At 45.0% G+C, this 18309-nt stretch overlaps 1 protein-coding gene across 2 annotated transcripts in view; it reads left to right on the top strand.

Moving 5' to 3' along the window:
* Nucleotides 1-1669: 1669 nt before the first annotated feature.
* The window catches only part of LOC122920269, a 74592-nt gene continuing 57952 nt past the window's right edge, over nucleotides 1670-18309 (top strand). Inside the window, exons 1-2 of one of the 2 annotated variants that reach the window (XM_044269647.1) lie at nucleotides 1670-1804; nucleotides 6330-6671. In XM_044269647.1, coding sequence (XP_044125582.1) covers nucleotides 1732-1804; nucleotides 6330-6671 — 415 coding nt within the window. In that variant the 5' untranslated portion in view covers nucleotides 1670-1731. The remainder of the gene's footprint in view (nucleotides 1805-6329; nucleotides 6672-18309) is intronic. The other variant, XM_044269648.1, reaches the window with a different exon arrangement.

Below are 18309 nucleotides of genomic sequence, written 5' to 3'. Positions count from 1 at the left end.
TTTTAATTTATTATTACTTTTGTCAGATTAAAGTTATTTCTGTGACCATTGTGACTTTTTCTTTCATTGACCAAAGGGTACCAACAATTTTGTCCACGTCTGTATATGATCAAAATGCTGCATCAGGTTATATGGTTGATAATACAATTCAAATGATCACAGCACTCATGCATTCACTGGCTTTTCCTGGGTGCTCGTCTAATTTCGTTCCCAGCTCCACCTCAGGAACACTTTCATCCATATATATACAAATTGACAGGACTCTGAAATTGAAGGTGAAGTAATCGGTGATTTTTTTTCAGCCGGACATAAATTTAGGCAACGTTTCGGGCTATTTGTAGCCCTTCATCAGGCCTAGCTAATCGGAACAGACATGTGGACGCCAGAGCCATGGGCGTAGCTACAGGGGGTGCAGAGGTAGCAGTCGCTACTGGGCCCAGGAGCCTGAGGGGCCCAAAGACCCTTGTGCCACATAAGAAGACACACAATGCACTGAGGGAAGGGGGGCCCAAGCTGAACTCTTGCACCAGGGCCCATGAGCCGTTAGCTACGCCCCTGGCAGGAGGTGCTCAAACCCACATGCAGTTGTGCATATATATAGGGGAGCAAATCCTGCACTTGTGGCCCGTTGCTAATGACGATCCCCAGCAAAAATGCATACGGTGGAGGATGCCCGCAGCGGACCACAAGTACCACAATAGACATCCTACACAAGACAGCAATTATATGGATGTAATAATCAATATAACAATATAATAGCAAAAACAGGTGCACTCTGCGGTCTTACTAAACCCTCAAACTGATTTTAAAATTGAGAGATTAGCCAACATGTCCTACGGTGTAGGACATGCCTGAGCCCGAGCACCGCGCCAAGGTTTCTCAAGTAGCTCAGGGACCTAACACTCTCCTACCTGAGCCGTATGTGAAATAACAGGAGCCAGTGGGCAAATTACAGGAGCATGAGGCAGACTCACAAACAACTCACCAGTTACCTCCAGCATGTAACCATGCTTGCAATGGGAGGAGAGAGGAGTCTGCGAGTCCCACTCAAGACTGGCTGATATGGCCCAGGCCTCACAGGTGCACCTAAATGTGGCCTGTAGATGGAAAACAGGCATCTTCAGGCATCAACCAGCTACTTTCACACTAGCGTTTTTTGCGGATCCGTCATGGATCTGCAAAAACACTTACGTTACAATGATGCAACCGCATGCATCCGTCATGAACGGATCCGTTTGTATTACCTGTAACATAGCCAAGACGGATCCGTCAAACTCCATTGAAATTCAAATGGCAGGCGGATCCGTTTTCTATTTTGCCAGATTGTGTCAGAGAAAATGGATCCGTCCCCATTGACTTACATTGTGTGTCAGGACGGATCCGCTTGGCTCCACTTCGTCAGGCAGACGGCAAAATGCTGCAGGCAGCGCCTCCAGAGCGGAATGGTGACTGAACGAAGGCAAACTGGTGCATTCTGAGCGGATCCTTTTCCATTCAGAATTCATTACGGCAAAACTGATCTGTTTTGGACCGCTAGTGAGAGCCCTGAACGGATCTCACAAACTGAAAGCCAAAACGCCAGTGTGGAAGTAGCCTAACAAACTGGGAAATAGAGCTCCTCAATAGAAAGTAAAATGAAAGTGAAAGTAAAAGGCAAACAGGGTGCGGCAGAAAAGACAGCGTAGTAACCCATAGTACAGTGTATATCGGCTCGATGATTACAGATGTAAGATGGGATTCATACAATACGTAACCCAGATGTTCCTCCTGGTGATAATCTTCAGTCTTCTCGGCCATTCTTCTGGTAAGTCTCACCTTTATCTGATTTTTGTGCCTGTTATAACTGCTAAGTGAAAGAAGAACTGCAAAAACTCATAGCCCAGCCCTGAGTGTAAAGCAGCAGAGTCTCACCAGGGACAAAGACTAAGTCTGGTACCTCCGTCCCTGGCATTGTGCCCTTTAGTAGCCCCTGCATTTATAATGCCCATCTGCAGTTAAAACCTCCACATAGTGCCAGTATGTATGATGCCCCCTCCTAGAATGTCTATGTATTATAATCCCCCTCTGTAGTGCCACCTGCATTATAATGCAACCCCCTATAGTGCTCCAGTCTGTAATGCCACCCCCTGTAGTGCTCCAGCCTGTAATGACACCCCCTGTAGTGCCAGCTGCATTATGATGCAACCCCCTATAGTGCTCCAGCCTGTAATGACACCCCCTGTAGTGCCACCTGCATTATAATGCAACCCCCTATAGTGCTCCAGCCTGTAATGCCACCCCCTGTAGTGCTCCAGCCTGTAATGCCACCCCCTGTAGTGCTCCAGCCTGTTATGACACCCCCTGTAGTGCTCCAGCCTGTAATGCCACCCTACTATAGTGCTCCAGCCTGTTATGACGCCCCCTGTAGTGCCACCTGCATTATAATGCAACCCCCTATAGTGCTCCAGCCTGTAATGCCACCCCCTGTAGTGCTCCAGCCTGTAATGCCACCCCCTGTAGTGCTCCAGCCTGTAATGCCACCCCCTGTAGTGCTCCAGCCTGTAATGCCACCCCCTGTAGTGCTCCAGCCTGTAATGCCACCCCCTGTAGTGCTCCAGCCTGTAATGCCACCCCCTGTAGTGCTCCAGCCTGTAATGCCACCCCCTGTAGTGCTCCAGCCTGTAATGCCACCCCCTGTAGTGCTCCAGCCTGTAATGCCACCCCCTGTAGTGCTCCAGCCTGTAATGCCACCCCCTGTAGTGCTCCAGCCTGTAATGCCACCCCCTGTAGTGCTCCAGCCTGTAATGCCACCCCCTGTAGTGCTCCAGCCTGTAATGCCACCCCCTGTAGTGCTACAGCCTGTTATGACAAACCCTGTAGTGCTCCTATCTGAAATGCCACCCTACTATAGTGCTCCAGCCTGTTATGACGCCCCCTGTAGTGCTACAGCCTATAATGCCACCCCCGTAGTGCTCCAGCCTGTTATGCCACCCCCAAAATGCCTGAACATATATATATATATATAATCTCTAAACACTCACCTGTCTGCTGTTCTTCGCTGCCATCTAAGTTGCCGCGTCTCAACATTACACCACTGTGACCTCCTGCCCGCATCTAAAGCAGCACAATGGCGTGATCACAAATGTCTAGTTCCCAACACAGACATTTGTGACCACATCATGGCGCTGCCTGACCCGGCGCAGGAGGTCATGATGGTGTGGCCTAGAGATCTGAGCGGCAGGGACAGTAGCCACAGGTTCCCCTGCCAATGCCGTAAACTGCCATCCCCCAAAAAGACAGGTCGGCTGCCGTCTGAGGTGAGGTGCTCATCTCGCTTCATGGTGGATACGGCCTTGCCCCCTTCCCCTACATTAAACTAATGTTAGGTCTACAATGGGCAATTGATGGGCCGATTATTGGGAACAAATATAAGTATGAACACTAGTTCCCGATGAGGCCCAAGTAAAGGTGCCACAGACCACCTGATGAAATCAATGTTTATGTGGACACCTACAGTAAATCATTGTTTCCTGCTCAGTCTCCTTAGTGCCTCCTGAGGTTTATATTTTATTGATATCATTTTGGAGTACAAATTAGTATTAAGCGAATTGAAGTCAAACAGATTGACTTGGATCCGAAATTCAGGAAGAATTCGATTCAACGTAAAGCCAAATTCCCTGACGCTTCATGGTAACAAATCGATTTTCCCTGAAATGGCGGTAAAAACAAAAAATATACATACTCACCTCATCCTTTTGCGTGTGAAGAGACTGTTACGGCCATCTTGATTGAAAATGCAGCCCAAAACTCACACAGAGTGACGTATGGTGTCACCACACCAGCGAGCTGGCTGGGCGCAGTGTCGTCTTCAATACAGTCACCGGCCAGCGAGATGACGCCACTGCGCAATAATTCATGCAGTGACTTCAATGAAGATGGCTGCGACGGCCTTTACGCGAGCAAATTGATTAGGGGAGTATTTCTTTTTACCCTGATTAAAGGGGTTATCCGAGCCTGGAAATGCCCCCCCATATGCCCGGGCCCCTCACACTGATTCTGATTCCTGGCTCCCTGGGCCGCTCCTGGTCCCCGCACGGCTGCCGCTGCATCTCTCCGTGCACGGCTAAAAACATCTGGTGTTGGGGTGGGGCAGCCATAGGCAGGCGTGACAGGGATGAGCCTCCGTAGCATCGCGAGTGACGCTAGGTGGGCTCGTCCCCGTCACTGCCTGCCATTGGCTGCCCCACCCCGAAACTGGATGCTTTAATCCGCGCACGGGGAGAAGCAGCAGCGGCTGTGCGGGGACCAGGACCAGCGCAGGGAGCGGAGAGCCAGGTAAGTAGAATCATTGTGAGGGGCCCGGGCATATGGGGGGGCATTTCCAGGCTTGGATAACCACTTTAAAGGGAACCTTTCACCTCCCAAAACCATCCCAAGCCTCCAGCAGTACCTGCGTGTAGCCAGCAGTGTGTTTCTGATGATGCCTTTCTTCCTGAAGGTAGATGCAGCAAAAGTACTGAAAATGCTTCAAGTCGCGGTAACCACGGCCCCTTCCCTGCCCCTTCGCTGTGTCTGACAGCTGTTAGTTCGGCTGGCTTTGCCAAACTCTCTGCATAAGCGCCGTCAGTCACAGCAAAGGGGCAGGGAAGGGCGCGGTTACCGTGACTTGAAGCATTTATTTACTTTTTATTATTCTGTATCGTCTTATATGTAGTCACACTTAGTAAATATATTTATTCACTTAGTCTGCGTAAGCTTTTTTGTTCTCATATCTTTTGAATTCATGTTACACTCACGCAAAGAAATAATGCTGCACGCATGCCACCTACACACCTCTCACACATAGAACATATGGCTTCACACATGGCGCTTATATACAGGACACATGTTACATGCACAACTTTTAGCCATTGGACACAAACACTTCCCTTCTCTGACATGATCTGTCTGACAGTCACAGGCTCCCCATGCACTCTAGATTTTGGATGCTCTTAACCAGCAATAGTCTAAAATGGATGTTTCATCAACAGTCTGCATTTGCAGTTTCTTCTATCCCAAACTCCATTGGGTAGACACAGTCTTACAGACAGGATTTAACCAGACTCTTTTCCTAACCCTGGATATACTGTATTATTTTACACTAGACTGTAATGTGTGTATTTTGCACGTGTTTGTAGGACATACCACAAAAACTGGCACGCATCAGTTCTAAGTCAGGGAGGGCATAATAGGGGCATCGTGACTGCAGCTCTGTTATGGATACCTATTGATGGTGTCATGATGGGTGCCGATGGGGTGATAAAAGATGCTACTGACTGCCGTGTCTAAAGAAATAATCTCTCCAATCCAAGCCATTAACATGGGAAGTTGGTTGTCAGTTGCAACCAATTTCAGCATGTGATGATACGAGTTCAGCTCCTGAGCCCACAGCACTGTGCAGGAAGAGGTTAATGGGGTTTTCCCAATTGTGGTACAACTGTTCGATCATAAAGGGAAAGAGGTGACAACTGGGACTCTCTCCAATCCTAGGATTCTACTTTGTGAAAGCTATGGAAAGTACTGTTTGATCTGGGTCTACCAGTTGTCAGACCCCATTATAATGACATAAATTGCATATATTATAAAAAATAAATAAAAAAAAACCTTAGAGGACCCGTCAGCTGTCTGGACATGTCTGTTCTAGTAAATACGTATCTACAGCATCTTTACTTAAGACTCTCGTAGGCACTGTACCATTCCTCTGATATTCCTCCTGGAATTATGAATATGTTGACACACTGGGTGTAACCACTCCGGGTCGTGTCCCTACACTCTTCAATCAGAGCCTACAGTGTCAGACTATGTAAGGACACACCCCTTTGGCAAGGAGAATGGTAACAACTAGTTGGCAATTTATTAATACATTTCTAGTAGGGATAATATAGGAAAGGCAGACTGCAGAGTTCTAAGAAAAGATGCTCCAGGCTTCTTATTTAGGGGCGACACTAATATTTACTAAAACAAACAGTGTCAGGGGAGCTGATGGGTCCTACTTAATGGTCAACCTAGCACAGAATTTGCCATTGTATAAATTCCAGCCTAGTCCCAACGATAGGAAGAAACTATCCTGGGTATGATGCACCTCCACTGATGGAACCTTTTGGTAGACATCTTAGTCGTATGAGGAGGCAAACCAAACTAGACATATAATTTTATCCTTTTTTTGAAGAATCTGTGAAATTTCATATTTTTGTCTTATCTTGTTGCATTAAAAATAAATTTAAGATCAAGAGATTTCTATAACATTACTTTTGTACTATAAGGCGTAAATATCACATGTCATGTAAGTATGCTTTCTGTCTATCCTTCAGGTCAACTGGAAATACTCAAAAATGATTCCCCTATAAAGGCACTGGTGGGTGATGAGATAACCGTCCCTTGTCACTTCACTGGCTACAAGGCTTCATCTTTGACTACTTCTAATGTTGCGGTTCGCTGGACTATAGGAACAGTAAATAAACTTGTCCTTTTCTTTGATGGTGAAAATTATACCCATAACAGATCTGGGTCATATATATCAGAAACAAATCTTGTACGGGGAGATGCCAGTCTGTATATACCCAACCTTCAGTTCAGTGATGAAGGAGAATACACCTGTTCTGTAATCGTCACTCCTGAAGAAGCCATTAGTAAAGTCACAGTGCAGGTGTCAGGTAAGTGCTGCTATCGGAGAGGAAAGAAGCTCATATAGTTCACCGAGCTCCAATCTGGAACAGTGTAGTCCAGAGCTGCACAATTCAACACTCACCCAAAAAAATATGCATGTCCTATAACACATTAGCGGCATAAGGTGCAGCTTTGTGTCCTCCCAGCAGTATGCTGTGGCGCTGCTTTGGGGCCGCTTTAAAGACGCCAAAAAGGGCCTATAGGAAAGAGCGAAGCTTAGAAAAAGCACTCTCCTTTTCATGTCATACAGCATAAAACTATTACATTCTTTTTTTAAATATTCATTTTAGCTATTCCTAGCATAATAATTTGTTGAGTGAAGCAAGCTTTGGATCAGTCACGCGCAACTTCACAAATAACTTCCTTCGGCTCATCGGAGCACATACATTTTAATACTGTACGGAGGCAGATCTCTGTACAGTATTATTCCGAAGTTCTGAACGAAGCGACTTCGGATGAAGCATTCGAAGTTCGCTTCGCTCAACACTAATAATAATCTGTAGATCTGATCATAATTTATATTTTTTAGACCCATATTCTTAAATCCACTATTAAATACACGGTAGTTGGGTTTAAGGAAAAAAGGTCCAACCCTCAAATATACAACAATTCCTTTGGAAAAAGGACCTTGGCTGAATACATTTAAAACATCACTTTTATTAATAGAAATTAAACTCTAAACCCACATAGTGCTCAAATGAACGGTGCCTATTCCCTAAACAGAGAGGGACAGGTTCCTGACGGGGTCGTCCCTATCGGGCAGGGTGCTCCGATTACTGCTAGGTAGAGACGGCATAGCCCCTATCCCAACCAATGTTCGGGCATTTATGTAGGGCTATATCGTTTTTTTGTCCCCAGAAGAGTTGCAGCAGTATACGGACCGCGCCGCCCGTCTATTTAGGACGGTTCAAAGGTAGCCACTTACCCGAGTATATCTTCAAAGAACTGGTAAGACTATTCCAATTTACACTGTCTACTGGTGTGTATATATATATATATATATTTTTATCTCCTAATAATAAGTTTATTTTCTTTTCCACTTTTTCACCGTTCATTTGAGCACTATGTGGGTTTAGATTTTAATTTCTATCAGTAAAAGTTATGTTTTAAATGTATTCAGCCAAGGTCCTAGACCCATATTCTTCCAAAACATAATGGGGCACATTTACTATAGTGTTCGCACCTGTTTTTAGGCGTAAAATAAAGAGAGAGCTGGGCACTCACACTATCTGGAGTAGGTGGTACTTTCAATTCACAGTATAAGGTAGATGTAACTGTACACGTTCAATGAAAATATATTAAATCTCAGCCTGACAGAACGTTAAATGTGAAAATAATAAAGTTTTTATTAGAATCAATCAAAAGGGTAATAGATAAAATCAGGCATACAGGGAATCAGAAGTGCGGAGAGGGATCAAGTAATAGACCGTCCGACACTCTGTGTTGGAACACACTGATAAAGGTGTAGCCTGTAGCAACAGGGTAATAATAACACTACACTTAGTACAGGGACTAGCAATGCTGATCTAATCCACCTGACAATTCCTAATGCTCTGTATGTTGAGCTGTACAGTGGATGGTCAGCAGGGTTGAAGCAGCTATAGTGGGTCCTGGTGCACCCTATTAGCGCTACCCTGTTAAGTGAGCGGTATGTAACGCTTCAATACGCTCAAAGCCAGACAGCCAGTGTGAATAGGATATCACTTATTTAAGCTGCCCTATCTATTAAGCGATGAATAACATATTAAATCACTCAACGCGTTTCTGCATGACTCTTGTGTGTCATGTGTCGTCAGGAGCGAACATAATTCATAACAGTATCAGATATGAGTGAAGCTGTCGCACTGTAGCGTGCATACATCGGCGCTGTGATGGCCGTGTGCGGCCAAACACACGCCGGATATAAATAATCTAACACCCGCCCCCAGAAGGTATGTGCCGGCGTCAGTCACCAATCAGGGAAGGAGGTGCGTCCTCTGACACGCTCCCTGACGTGGCCGTCGCACAATAGAGCGTAATACACTCTCGGGGAGGAGCGCAAGTATGCTCAAATGTATGGGGGAACAATCATATGCGGTATGTAGTATCGAGTGACATCGCTGTAATTAGTTAATCAGGATATATAACGGAGGCCCATGTAAGAGAACTAACACGATGTAATCAAATTAACTGCCTCCGGACCGCCTAACGCAGATCCGCGGTCCGGAGACGGCAGCTCTGCGCAGAGTGATGCATATACACGTCATCTCGCGAGAGCCGTGATTTCCTGTGAACGCGCGCACACAGGCGTGCGCGTTCACAGGAACGGAAAGTAAGAGACAGGATCTCCAGCCTGCCAGCGGCGATCGTTCGCTGGCAGGCTGGAGATGCGATTTTCTTAACCCCTAACAGGTATATTAGACGCTGTTTTGATAACAGAGTCTAATATACCTGCTACCTGGTCCTCTGGTGGTCCCTTTTGTTTGGATCGACCACCAGAGGACACAGGCAGCTCAGTAAAGTAGCACCAAACACCACTACACTACACTACACCCCCCCCCCCGTCACTTATTAACCCCTGATCACCCATGATCACCCCATATAGACTCCCTGATCACCCCTCTGTCATTGATCACTGCCCTGTAAGGCTCCATTCAGGCGTCCGTATGATTTTTACGGATACATGGATCGGATCCGCAAAACACATACGGACGTCTGAAAGGAGCCTTACAGAGGGGTGATCAATGACAGGGGGGTGATCAATGACAGGGGGGTGATCACCCATATAGATTCCCTGATCACCCCCCTGTCATTGATCACCCCCCTGTAAGGCTCCATTAAGACGTCCGTATGATTTTTACGGATCCACGGATACATGGATTGGATCCGCAAAACACATACGGACGTCTGAATGGAGCCTTACAGGGGGGTGATCAATGACAGGGGGTGATCACCCCATACAGACTCCCTGATCACCCCCCTGTCATTGATCACCCCCCTGTAAGGCTCCATTCAGACATTTTTTTGGCCCAAGTTAGCAGAAATAGATATTTTTTATTTATTTTTCTTACAAAGTCTCATATTCCACTAACTTGTATAACAAAAATCTCACATGAACTCACCATACCCCTCACGGAATCCAAATGCATAAAATTTTTTAGACATTTATATTCCAGACTTCTTCTCACGCTTTAGGGCCCCTAAAATGCCAGGGCAGTATAAATACCCCACATGTGACCCCATTTCAGAAAGAAGACACCCCAAGGTATTCGCTGAGGGGCATATTGAGTCCAAGAAAGATTGAAATTTTTGTCCCAAGTTAGCGGAAAGGGAGACTTTGTGAGAAAATACAAAAAAAAAAAAAATCCATTTCCGCTAACTTGTGCCAAAAAAAAAAAAAATATATTCTATCAACTCGCCATGCCCCTCATTGAATATCTTGGGGTGTTTTCTTTCCAAAATGGGGTCACATGTGGGGTATTTATACTGCCCTGGCATTTTAGGGGCCCGAAAGCGTGAGAAGAAGTCTGGGATCCAAATGTCTAAAAATGCCCTCCTAAAAGGAATTTGGGCCGCTTTGCGCATCTAGGCTGCAAAAAAGTGTCACACATGTGGTATCGCCGTACTCAGGAGAAGTTGGGCAATGTGTTTTGGGGTGTCATCTTACATATACCTATGCTGGGTGAGATAAATATCTTGGTCAAATGCCAACTTTGTATAAAAACATGGGAAAAGTTGTCTTTTGCCAAGATATTTCTCTCACCCAGCATGGGTATATGTAAAATGACACCCCAAAACACATTCCCCAACTTCTCCTGAGTACGGCGATACCACATGTGTGACACTTTTTTGCCGCCTAGGTGGGCAAAGGGGCACACATTCCAAAGAGCACCTTTAGGATTTCACAGGTCATTTTTTTTACACATTTTGATTTCAAACTACTTACCACACATTAGGGCCCCTAGAATGCCAGGGCAGCATAACTACCCCACAAGTGACCCCATTTTGGAAAGAAGACACCCCAAGGTATTCCGTGAGGGGCATGGCGAGTTCCTAGAATTTTTTCTTTTTTGTCACAAGTTAGCGGAAAATGATGATTTTTTTTCTTACAAAGTCTCATATTCCACTAACTTGTGACACAAAATAAAAAATTCTAGGAATCTGTAAAAAAATGGCCTATGAAATCCTAAAGGTGCTCTTTGGAATGTGTGCCCCTTTGCCCACCTAGGCTGCAAAGAAGTGTCACACATCTGGTATCGCCGTACTCAGGAGAAGTTGGGGAATGTGTTTTGGGGTGTCCATTTTACATATACCCATGCTGGGTGAGATAAATATCTTGGTCAAATGCCAACTTTGTATAAAAAAAATGGGAAAAGTTGTCTTTTGACAAGATATTTCTCTCACCCAGCATGGGTATATGTAAAATGACACCCCAAAACACATTCCCCAACTTCTCCTGAGTACGGCGATACCACATGTGTGACACTTTTTTGCAGCCTAGGTGGGCAAAGGGGCCCACATTCCAAAGAGCACCTTTTGGATTTTACAGGCCATTTGTTACAGATTACCCCACAAGTGACCCTATTTTGGAAAGAAGACACCCCAAGGTATTTAATGATGGGCATAGTGAGATCATGGAAGTTTTTTATTTTTTGTCACAAGTTAGTGGAATATGAGACTTTGTAAGGAAAAAAAAAAAAAAAACATAATTTTCCGCTAACTTGTGACAAAAAATATAAAGTTCTAGGAACTCACTATGCCCATCAGCGAATACCTTAGGGCAGTGATGGAGAACCTTTTAAAGACCGAGTGCCCAAACTGCAACCCAAAACCCACTTATTTATCGCAGAACACGGCAATACTATAGTCCAGTATAGTATATCTTCCATGTACTTTATCATTTAGCTATAATAGCCTGCATACATTCAGTGCGCTGCCTGTGCTGTTCATAGTGTGCCCTGCTCTAATGAACCCATGCTGGGTGAGATAAATATCTTGGTCAAATGCCAACTTTGTATAAAAAAATGGGAAAAGTTGTCTTTTGCTCAAACCATTTTTTTTAACCCAAACATTTTTTTTTATCAAAGACATGTAGAATAATAAATTTAGCGAAAAATTTATATATGGATGTCGTTTTTTTGCAAAATTTTACAACTGAAAGTAAAAAATGTCATTTTTTTGCAAAAAAAAATTGTTAAATTTCGAATAATAACAAAAAAAGTAAAAATGTCAGCAGCAATGAAATACCACCAAATGAAAGCTCTATTAGTGAGAAGAAAAGGAGGTAAAATTCATTTGGGTGGTAAGTTGCATGACCGAGCGATAAACGGTGAAAGTAGTGTAGTGCCGAAGTGTAAAAAGTGGCCTGGTCATTAAGGGTGTTTCAGCTAGGGAGGTTGAAGTGGTTAAGCAACAAACAGACATACTGTATTTTTCGCCGTATAAGACGCACCGGCCTATAAGACGCACCTAGGTTTTTGGGGAGGAAAATAAGAAAAAAAAAATTTTTTAACCAAAAAGGTGTGCTGTGTGTTTGGTGGGTTTGGAACTAATGGTGGTCTGTGGATGGCACTATTACTGGGGATCTGTGGATGATGGACACTGTTATGGGGGGGGGGGGAATCTGTGGATGACTGACACTGTTATGGGGGGGGGGAATCTGTGGATGACTGACACTGTTATTGGGGGGGGGGGGAATCTGTGGATGACTGACACTGTTATGGGGGGATGTGTGGATGACGGACACTGTTATGGGGGGATCTGTGGATGACGGACACTGTTATGAGGGGATCTGTGGATGACGGACACTGTTATGGGGGGAACTGTGGATGACGGACACTGTTATGGGGGGGATCTGTGGATGACAGACACTGTTATGGGGGGATCTGTGGCTGGCACTGTTACAGGGGGGGGATCTGTGGATGGCACTGTTAAACATGTGTCATCCACAGACCCTCCCAGCCCATAACTGTGCCATCCACAGATCCCCCGCCGCTCCAGTATACTAATATAATATGTCTTATTCAATTAATAGTTATTAAATATGCCTCTTTATTCCTAATAGTACCTTAAATCCTAACCGCTTCAGTACAATGCCGGCAGGCAGGCCGGGCGGCACGTCACTCACTGACGTCACTTGCCTGCGCCGCCTGCTTTATTCATAAAGTAGGCAGCGCAGGTACGTGACATCAGGGAGTTACGCTGCCGCCCGCCCGGCCTGCATTGTACTGAAGCGCTTAGGATTTAAGGTACTATTAGGCATAAAGGGGCATATTTAATAACTATTAATTGAATATGACATATTATATTAGTATACCGGGGCGGGGCTATAGTACAGTGACTGCACCGATCCGCCGCTATTGCCGGCCCCAGCTCCTCCTCCCAGTCCCTTCCCGAGTCCCCACTATCTTTACATCGCAGCTTGCGATGTAAAACTGAAAGCATTCGCCGTATAAGACGCAGGGGGGAGAAAAAGTGCGTCTTATACGGCGGAAAATACAGTACATAATGGAGGGTATTCAATGTGATGAGGATACTTGGCTTGCCAGCCTAGATGTGGAGGCCTTGTACAGCTCCATTCCACATGACACTGTTTTTTTTAGCTGCGCGGGCCTTCCTTCAACAGAGGGGCGAACATCTTAATCGACACAACGCTTTTGTGATGGCTTTATTGGACTTTGTCCTGAGTCACAATGTGTTCCTCTTTGACCGTAAAGTTTTCCACCAGCTCAGGGGAGTTGCGATGGGCAGTCCGTGTACCCAACTTACGCAAATCTCTACCTGGGCTGGTGGGAAAGAGGTCGTCTTTAGTGAAGCTATGGAACAGTACACATCGTCGATATTAATCTGGATCAGATATATCGACGACGTGTTTATACTGTGGAAGGGGACCAAGGATTGTTGTATTCAATTCATAGCTGAGCTTAACAATAACCAGCTAGGTCTGTTCTTCACGTCTGACATTAATGAGCATGAAATCACGTTCTTGGATCTGACTGTTGCTGTGGGGACAGATAAGAAGATCACCACAAATCTGCTCCGCAAGCAGACTGCTACCAACAGCCTGCTGAGGTGGGATAGTGGCCATCCCCTAGCCCTCATGAGTGGCATCCCGAAGGGCCAATACCTGAGGGCTAGGAGGAATAGCTCAGAAATGAGGGATTTTAAGGTGGCCACAAACGATCTGAGGACTCTGTTCATGCGCAGAGGTTATCCTCAACATACTTTCAAAAGAGCATACCATCACTCTATGAGTATTAGCCGTGATCAATTACTGGTCCCCAAGCAAAGGTTGCATGGTCAGAACACTCCAAGGATTATAGCCACGTATGATAAAGCGGAGAAACAGGTACGTGAGATCCTTCAGAGACACTGGCCCATTTTACAGTCAGATCCGGACATTGGTCAGTTAGTGTTAGACCGTCCCCCTATCACATATCGGCGCAGTTCAAATATACGCGACCGCCTGGTTCATAGCACTTACCTACACCCAACACCTGATACATGGCTAAAAAATACACTAACTGGGACCTTTCCATGTGGAGCATGTGTTATCTGTGGCAATATTATGAAAGGGACATTCTTCACTAGTCATGTGACTAAAGAAAGATTTTCCATCAGATCTTTCATCAGATGCACATCAGTGGGAGTCGTGTATTTATTGACTTGTCAATGTGGTGTGCAATATGTGGGTAAGACTAGACGTGAGCTGAGGAGACGTATTGGCGAACGCCTATTCGACATTAAAAATAACCGTGACACATCTGTGGCACGCCATGTTTGTGATCATCATGGTGGTAATCCAGATGTGCTTAAGGTTCAGAAGATTGAGCACATTGTGACATCCATTCACGGAGGGGACATTGATGTGCCGCTGCTCCGCAAGGAAACCGAATGGATCTTTAAGTTAGATACTGTATACCCTAAGGGATTAAATGAGGCCGTCTCATTTTCCTGCTTTATCTAGGACAGTGAGGATGAACCTTTTACAGACAGAGTGCCCAAACTGCAACCCAAAACCCACTTATTTATCGCAAAGTCCCAACACAGCAATTTAATCTGAACACTACAGTGCAATATAGTATATCTTCCATGTACTTTACCTACAATAGCCTGCCTACATTCAGTGCGCTGCCTGTGCTGTTCATAGTGCGCCCTGTGTTGATGAATGGCAGGAAAAGTCTAAGGCATATTGGTACAACTTAGACTTTTTCCAGTCCGCGGGTGCCCACAGAGAGGGCTCCGAGTGCCACCTCTGGCATCTGTGTCATAGGTTCGCCATCACTGATCTAGGAGGTCATGGGACGGCAGATATGGTCCTGATGTGTATCAGCCCATCACTTTGTCACTACTAGAGACTCTGGTCGTGACATATGCAGTGTGTGATTTTAAGTATGATATCATCCCGTATCATTTATGGGGTGGTACACTCCATGTTAGTTGTCTTCTCCATTATGTATGGCAGTTTGTTGCTTAATTTGATTACATCGTGTTAGTTCTCTTACATGGGCCTCCGTTATATATCCTGATTAACTAATTACAGCGATGTCACTCGATACCACATACCGCATATGATTGTTCCCCCATACATTTGAGCATACTTGCGCTCCTCCCCGAGAGTGTATTACGCTCTATTGTGCGACGGCCACGTCAGGGAGCATGTCAGAGGACGCGCCTCCTTCCCTGATTGGTGACTGACGCCGGCACATACCTTCTGGGGGCGGGTGTTAGATTATTTATATCCGGCGTGTGTTTGGCCGCACACGGCCATCACAGCGCGATGTATGCACGCTACAGTGCGACAGCTTCACTCATATCTGACACTGTTAGGAATTATGTTCGCTCCTGATGACACATGACACACGAGTCATGCAGAAACGCGTTGAGCGAATTAATGTGTCATTCATCGCTCAATAGATAGGGCAGCTTAAAGGGAACCTGTCACCGGGATTTTGTGTATAGAGCTGAGGACATGAGTTGCTAGATGGCAGCTAGCACATCCGCAATACCTAAACCCCATAGCTCTGTGTGCTTTTATTGTGTAAAAAAAAAAACGATTTGATACATATGCAAATTAACCTGAGATGAGTCCTGTACGCGAGAGGAGTCAGGGACAGGACTCATCTCAGGTTAATTTGCATATGTATCAAATCGTTTTTTTTACACAATAGAAGCACACAGAGCTATGGGGACTGGATATTGCGGATGTGCTAGCGGCCATCTAGCAACCCATATCCTCAGCTCTATACACAAAATCCCGGTGACAGGTTTCCTTTAAATAAGTGATATCCTATTCACACTGGCTGTCTGGCTTGGAGCGTATTGAAGCGTTACATACCGCTCACTTAACAGGGTAGCGCTAATCGGGTGCACCAGGACCCACTATAGCTGCTTCAACCCTGCTGACCATCCACTGTACAGCTCAACATACAGAGCATTAGGAATTGTCAGGTGGATTAGATCAGCATTGCTAGTCCCTGTACTAAGTGTAGTGTTATTATTACCCTGTTGCTACAGGCTACACCTTTATCAGTGTGTTCCAACACTGAGAGTGTCGGACGGTCTATTACTTGATCCCTCCCCGCACTTCTGATTCCCTGTATGCCTGATTTTATCTATTACCCTTTTGATTGATTCTAATAAAAACTTTATTTTCTTCACATTTAACGTTCTGTCAGGCTGAGATTTAGTAGGTGGTACTTTATTAATAATATATAATAAAATAAAATTTGTGGTATACTGTACACATTTGATAATGAATGGTCTGGACAGACTTTAAAATGTAGCAATTCACTCACAGAGGGACTAAGTGCGGAGTAATAGATGGATCCGATAGATCCGCCATAAAACTAATCGCACTGCATTATAACAATTGACAAATTACTGCATCCAACTGATACAATGATCGCAATTCTCTGATAATAATCACATGAAATAAAATAGTCTCTCTATACGTTTCCACAATGATAGTGTCAGGAATGTTCGTAGTGCTCCAAATCACATAATCTTGAAAATATATCCAATTAGCTGTCGTATTAAAGTCAACTTGTATAAGAGTAAAAATCGAACATCACAGCCAACATATCGCTCGAGTTTTCTTCTGCACAGTAAGTTATACTCACAAGGTTCGATCAAGGGCGGGATTCGGTGTACGCTTCGCGGCGTCCCGCATGGTATACTGCACCAGCCCCCCCCCCCCCCCCCCCCCCCCCACTAACTTACATGAGTGTTGACATTTTCCACTAGAGGCACATAATAAATCGATGAACGTTGGTTCGTAATGTGATGTCGTGAATTCCAAGACTTTCTTGGTTTGTATAGTCTTTGCCGGCGTCTGCCTTATACACGTGCTTTCCCAACTGGCGCCAGTGTTTTCATTCGTAATTCCGGGTTGTAGGTTGTCACGAACTTAAAATTTCCAAAGTCCCGAAATGCGTTTGGTTTAGATCCTCCATGTGAATATAAAAATAATCGCAACTTACAGCAATAATACTGTATAGAAATTTTTCTATTTTTTGTGAATTTTTCAATCTATTTACTTATGTAGGTTCCATTTTTTTATGCATAAATTAGGCGCAAAAACAGTCTAACTTTTACTCCACTCCAGGCTTATTTTTATTCAACAGTTTTAAGTGATAAAGAGACTTTTATTGCATTAAAAGTCACACTTTCAGGGAGACATGCCACTGTTCTCCGCCCATATGCGACAATTTTTCATGCTCAAATAAATTAGACTAGTCTAAGTGAAAATGAACCTGTCTAAGGGTGCTGGCACACAGCGCAGTTCTGACATGCATTCAGGATGCAGTTTTCTTTATTGTAGCGAGCTGAAATTACTTAAATCATTACCACAATGCAGAACACCAGGGTTTAATGAGGCTGCTAAACTGAAAACTGCATCCTGAATGCATGTCAGAACTGCACTGTGTGCCATCACCCTAAGGCCTCATTCACACGGCCGTTGTGCGACCGTTCCGTGCATTGGGGATCGCAATTTGCGGTCCGTAATGCACGGGCAACATCCATGAAGCGGCCGGGACGGATCGACACCCATTCAACTTGAATGAGTCCGTGATTCCGTGCCTCCGTTCCGCACCGCATCTCCTGGATTGCAGACCCATTCAGGCGAATGGGTCCGCATCCGGGAAGCGGGGTGTACGCGGCCAGTGCCTGTGTATTGCGGACTCGCTGTGTGCGGGCCGTAATACGGCCACTGCCGAGCAACGGCCGTGTGCATGAGGCCTTACTGAAAAAGACCAGAGGTCAGACTAATAAAAATACACAGAGTCTAATTCATCAACGGCAAAAACCTGACAGCCGAATGAAATACACCTAATTTTACATCTAAAAACAGGCGAGCTTGATAAATGACCCCCAATGAGTTTAAACTCTCAGGCCGGGTTCACATGTGATTAATTACCTGCAAATTTGCCATTGTGGATTTGCAAGCAACAAATACTAGCAAAGTGGATGAGAATTTCTCAATTCTCATCTACACGCTGTGTAAAAAAAACTGCTGCATAAATTGGCCTGTGGTTGCAGATCTCACCCTTTGCAATCGAGGGGCTGAAGTCTGCTGGCTTTTCCGCGGAAAAAAATATATGTAATACATGCAGTTTTGCTGCAGTTTTTGCTGTGGAAATGCAG

This window comes from Bufo gargarizans, chromosome 10 (assembly GCF_014858855.1).
Source record: "Bufo gargarizans isolate SCDJY-AF-19 chromosome 10, ASM1485885v1, whole genome shotgun sequence".
Classification (NCBI taxonomy): Eukaryota; Metazoa; Chordata; class Amphibia; order Anura; family Bufonidae; genus Bufo; species Bufo gargarizans.
This window is presented reverse-complemented; position numbering and strand designations above follow the sequence as displayed.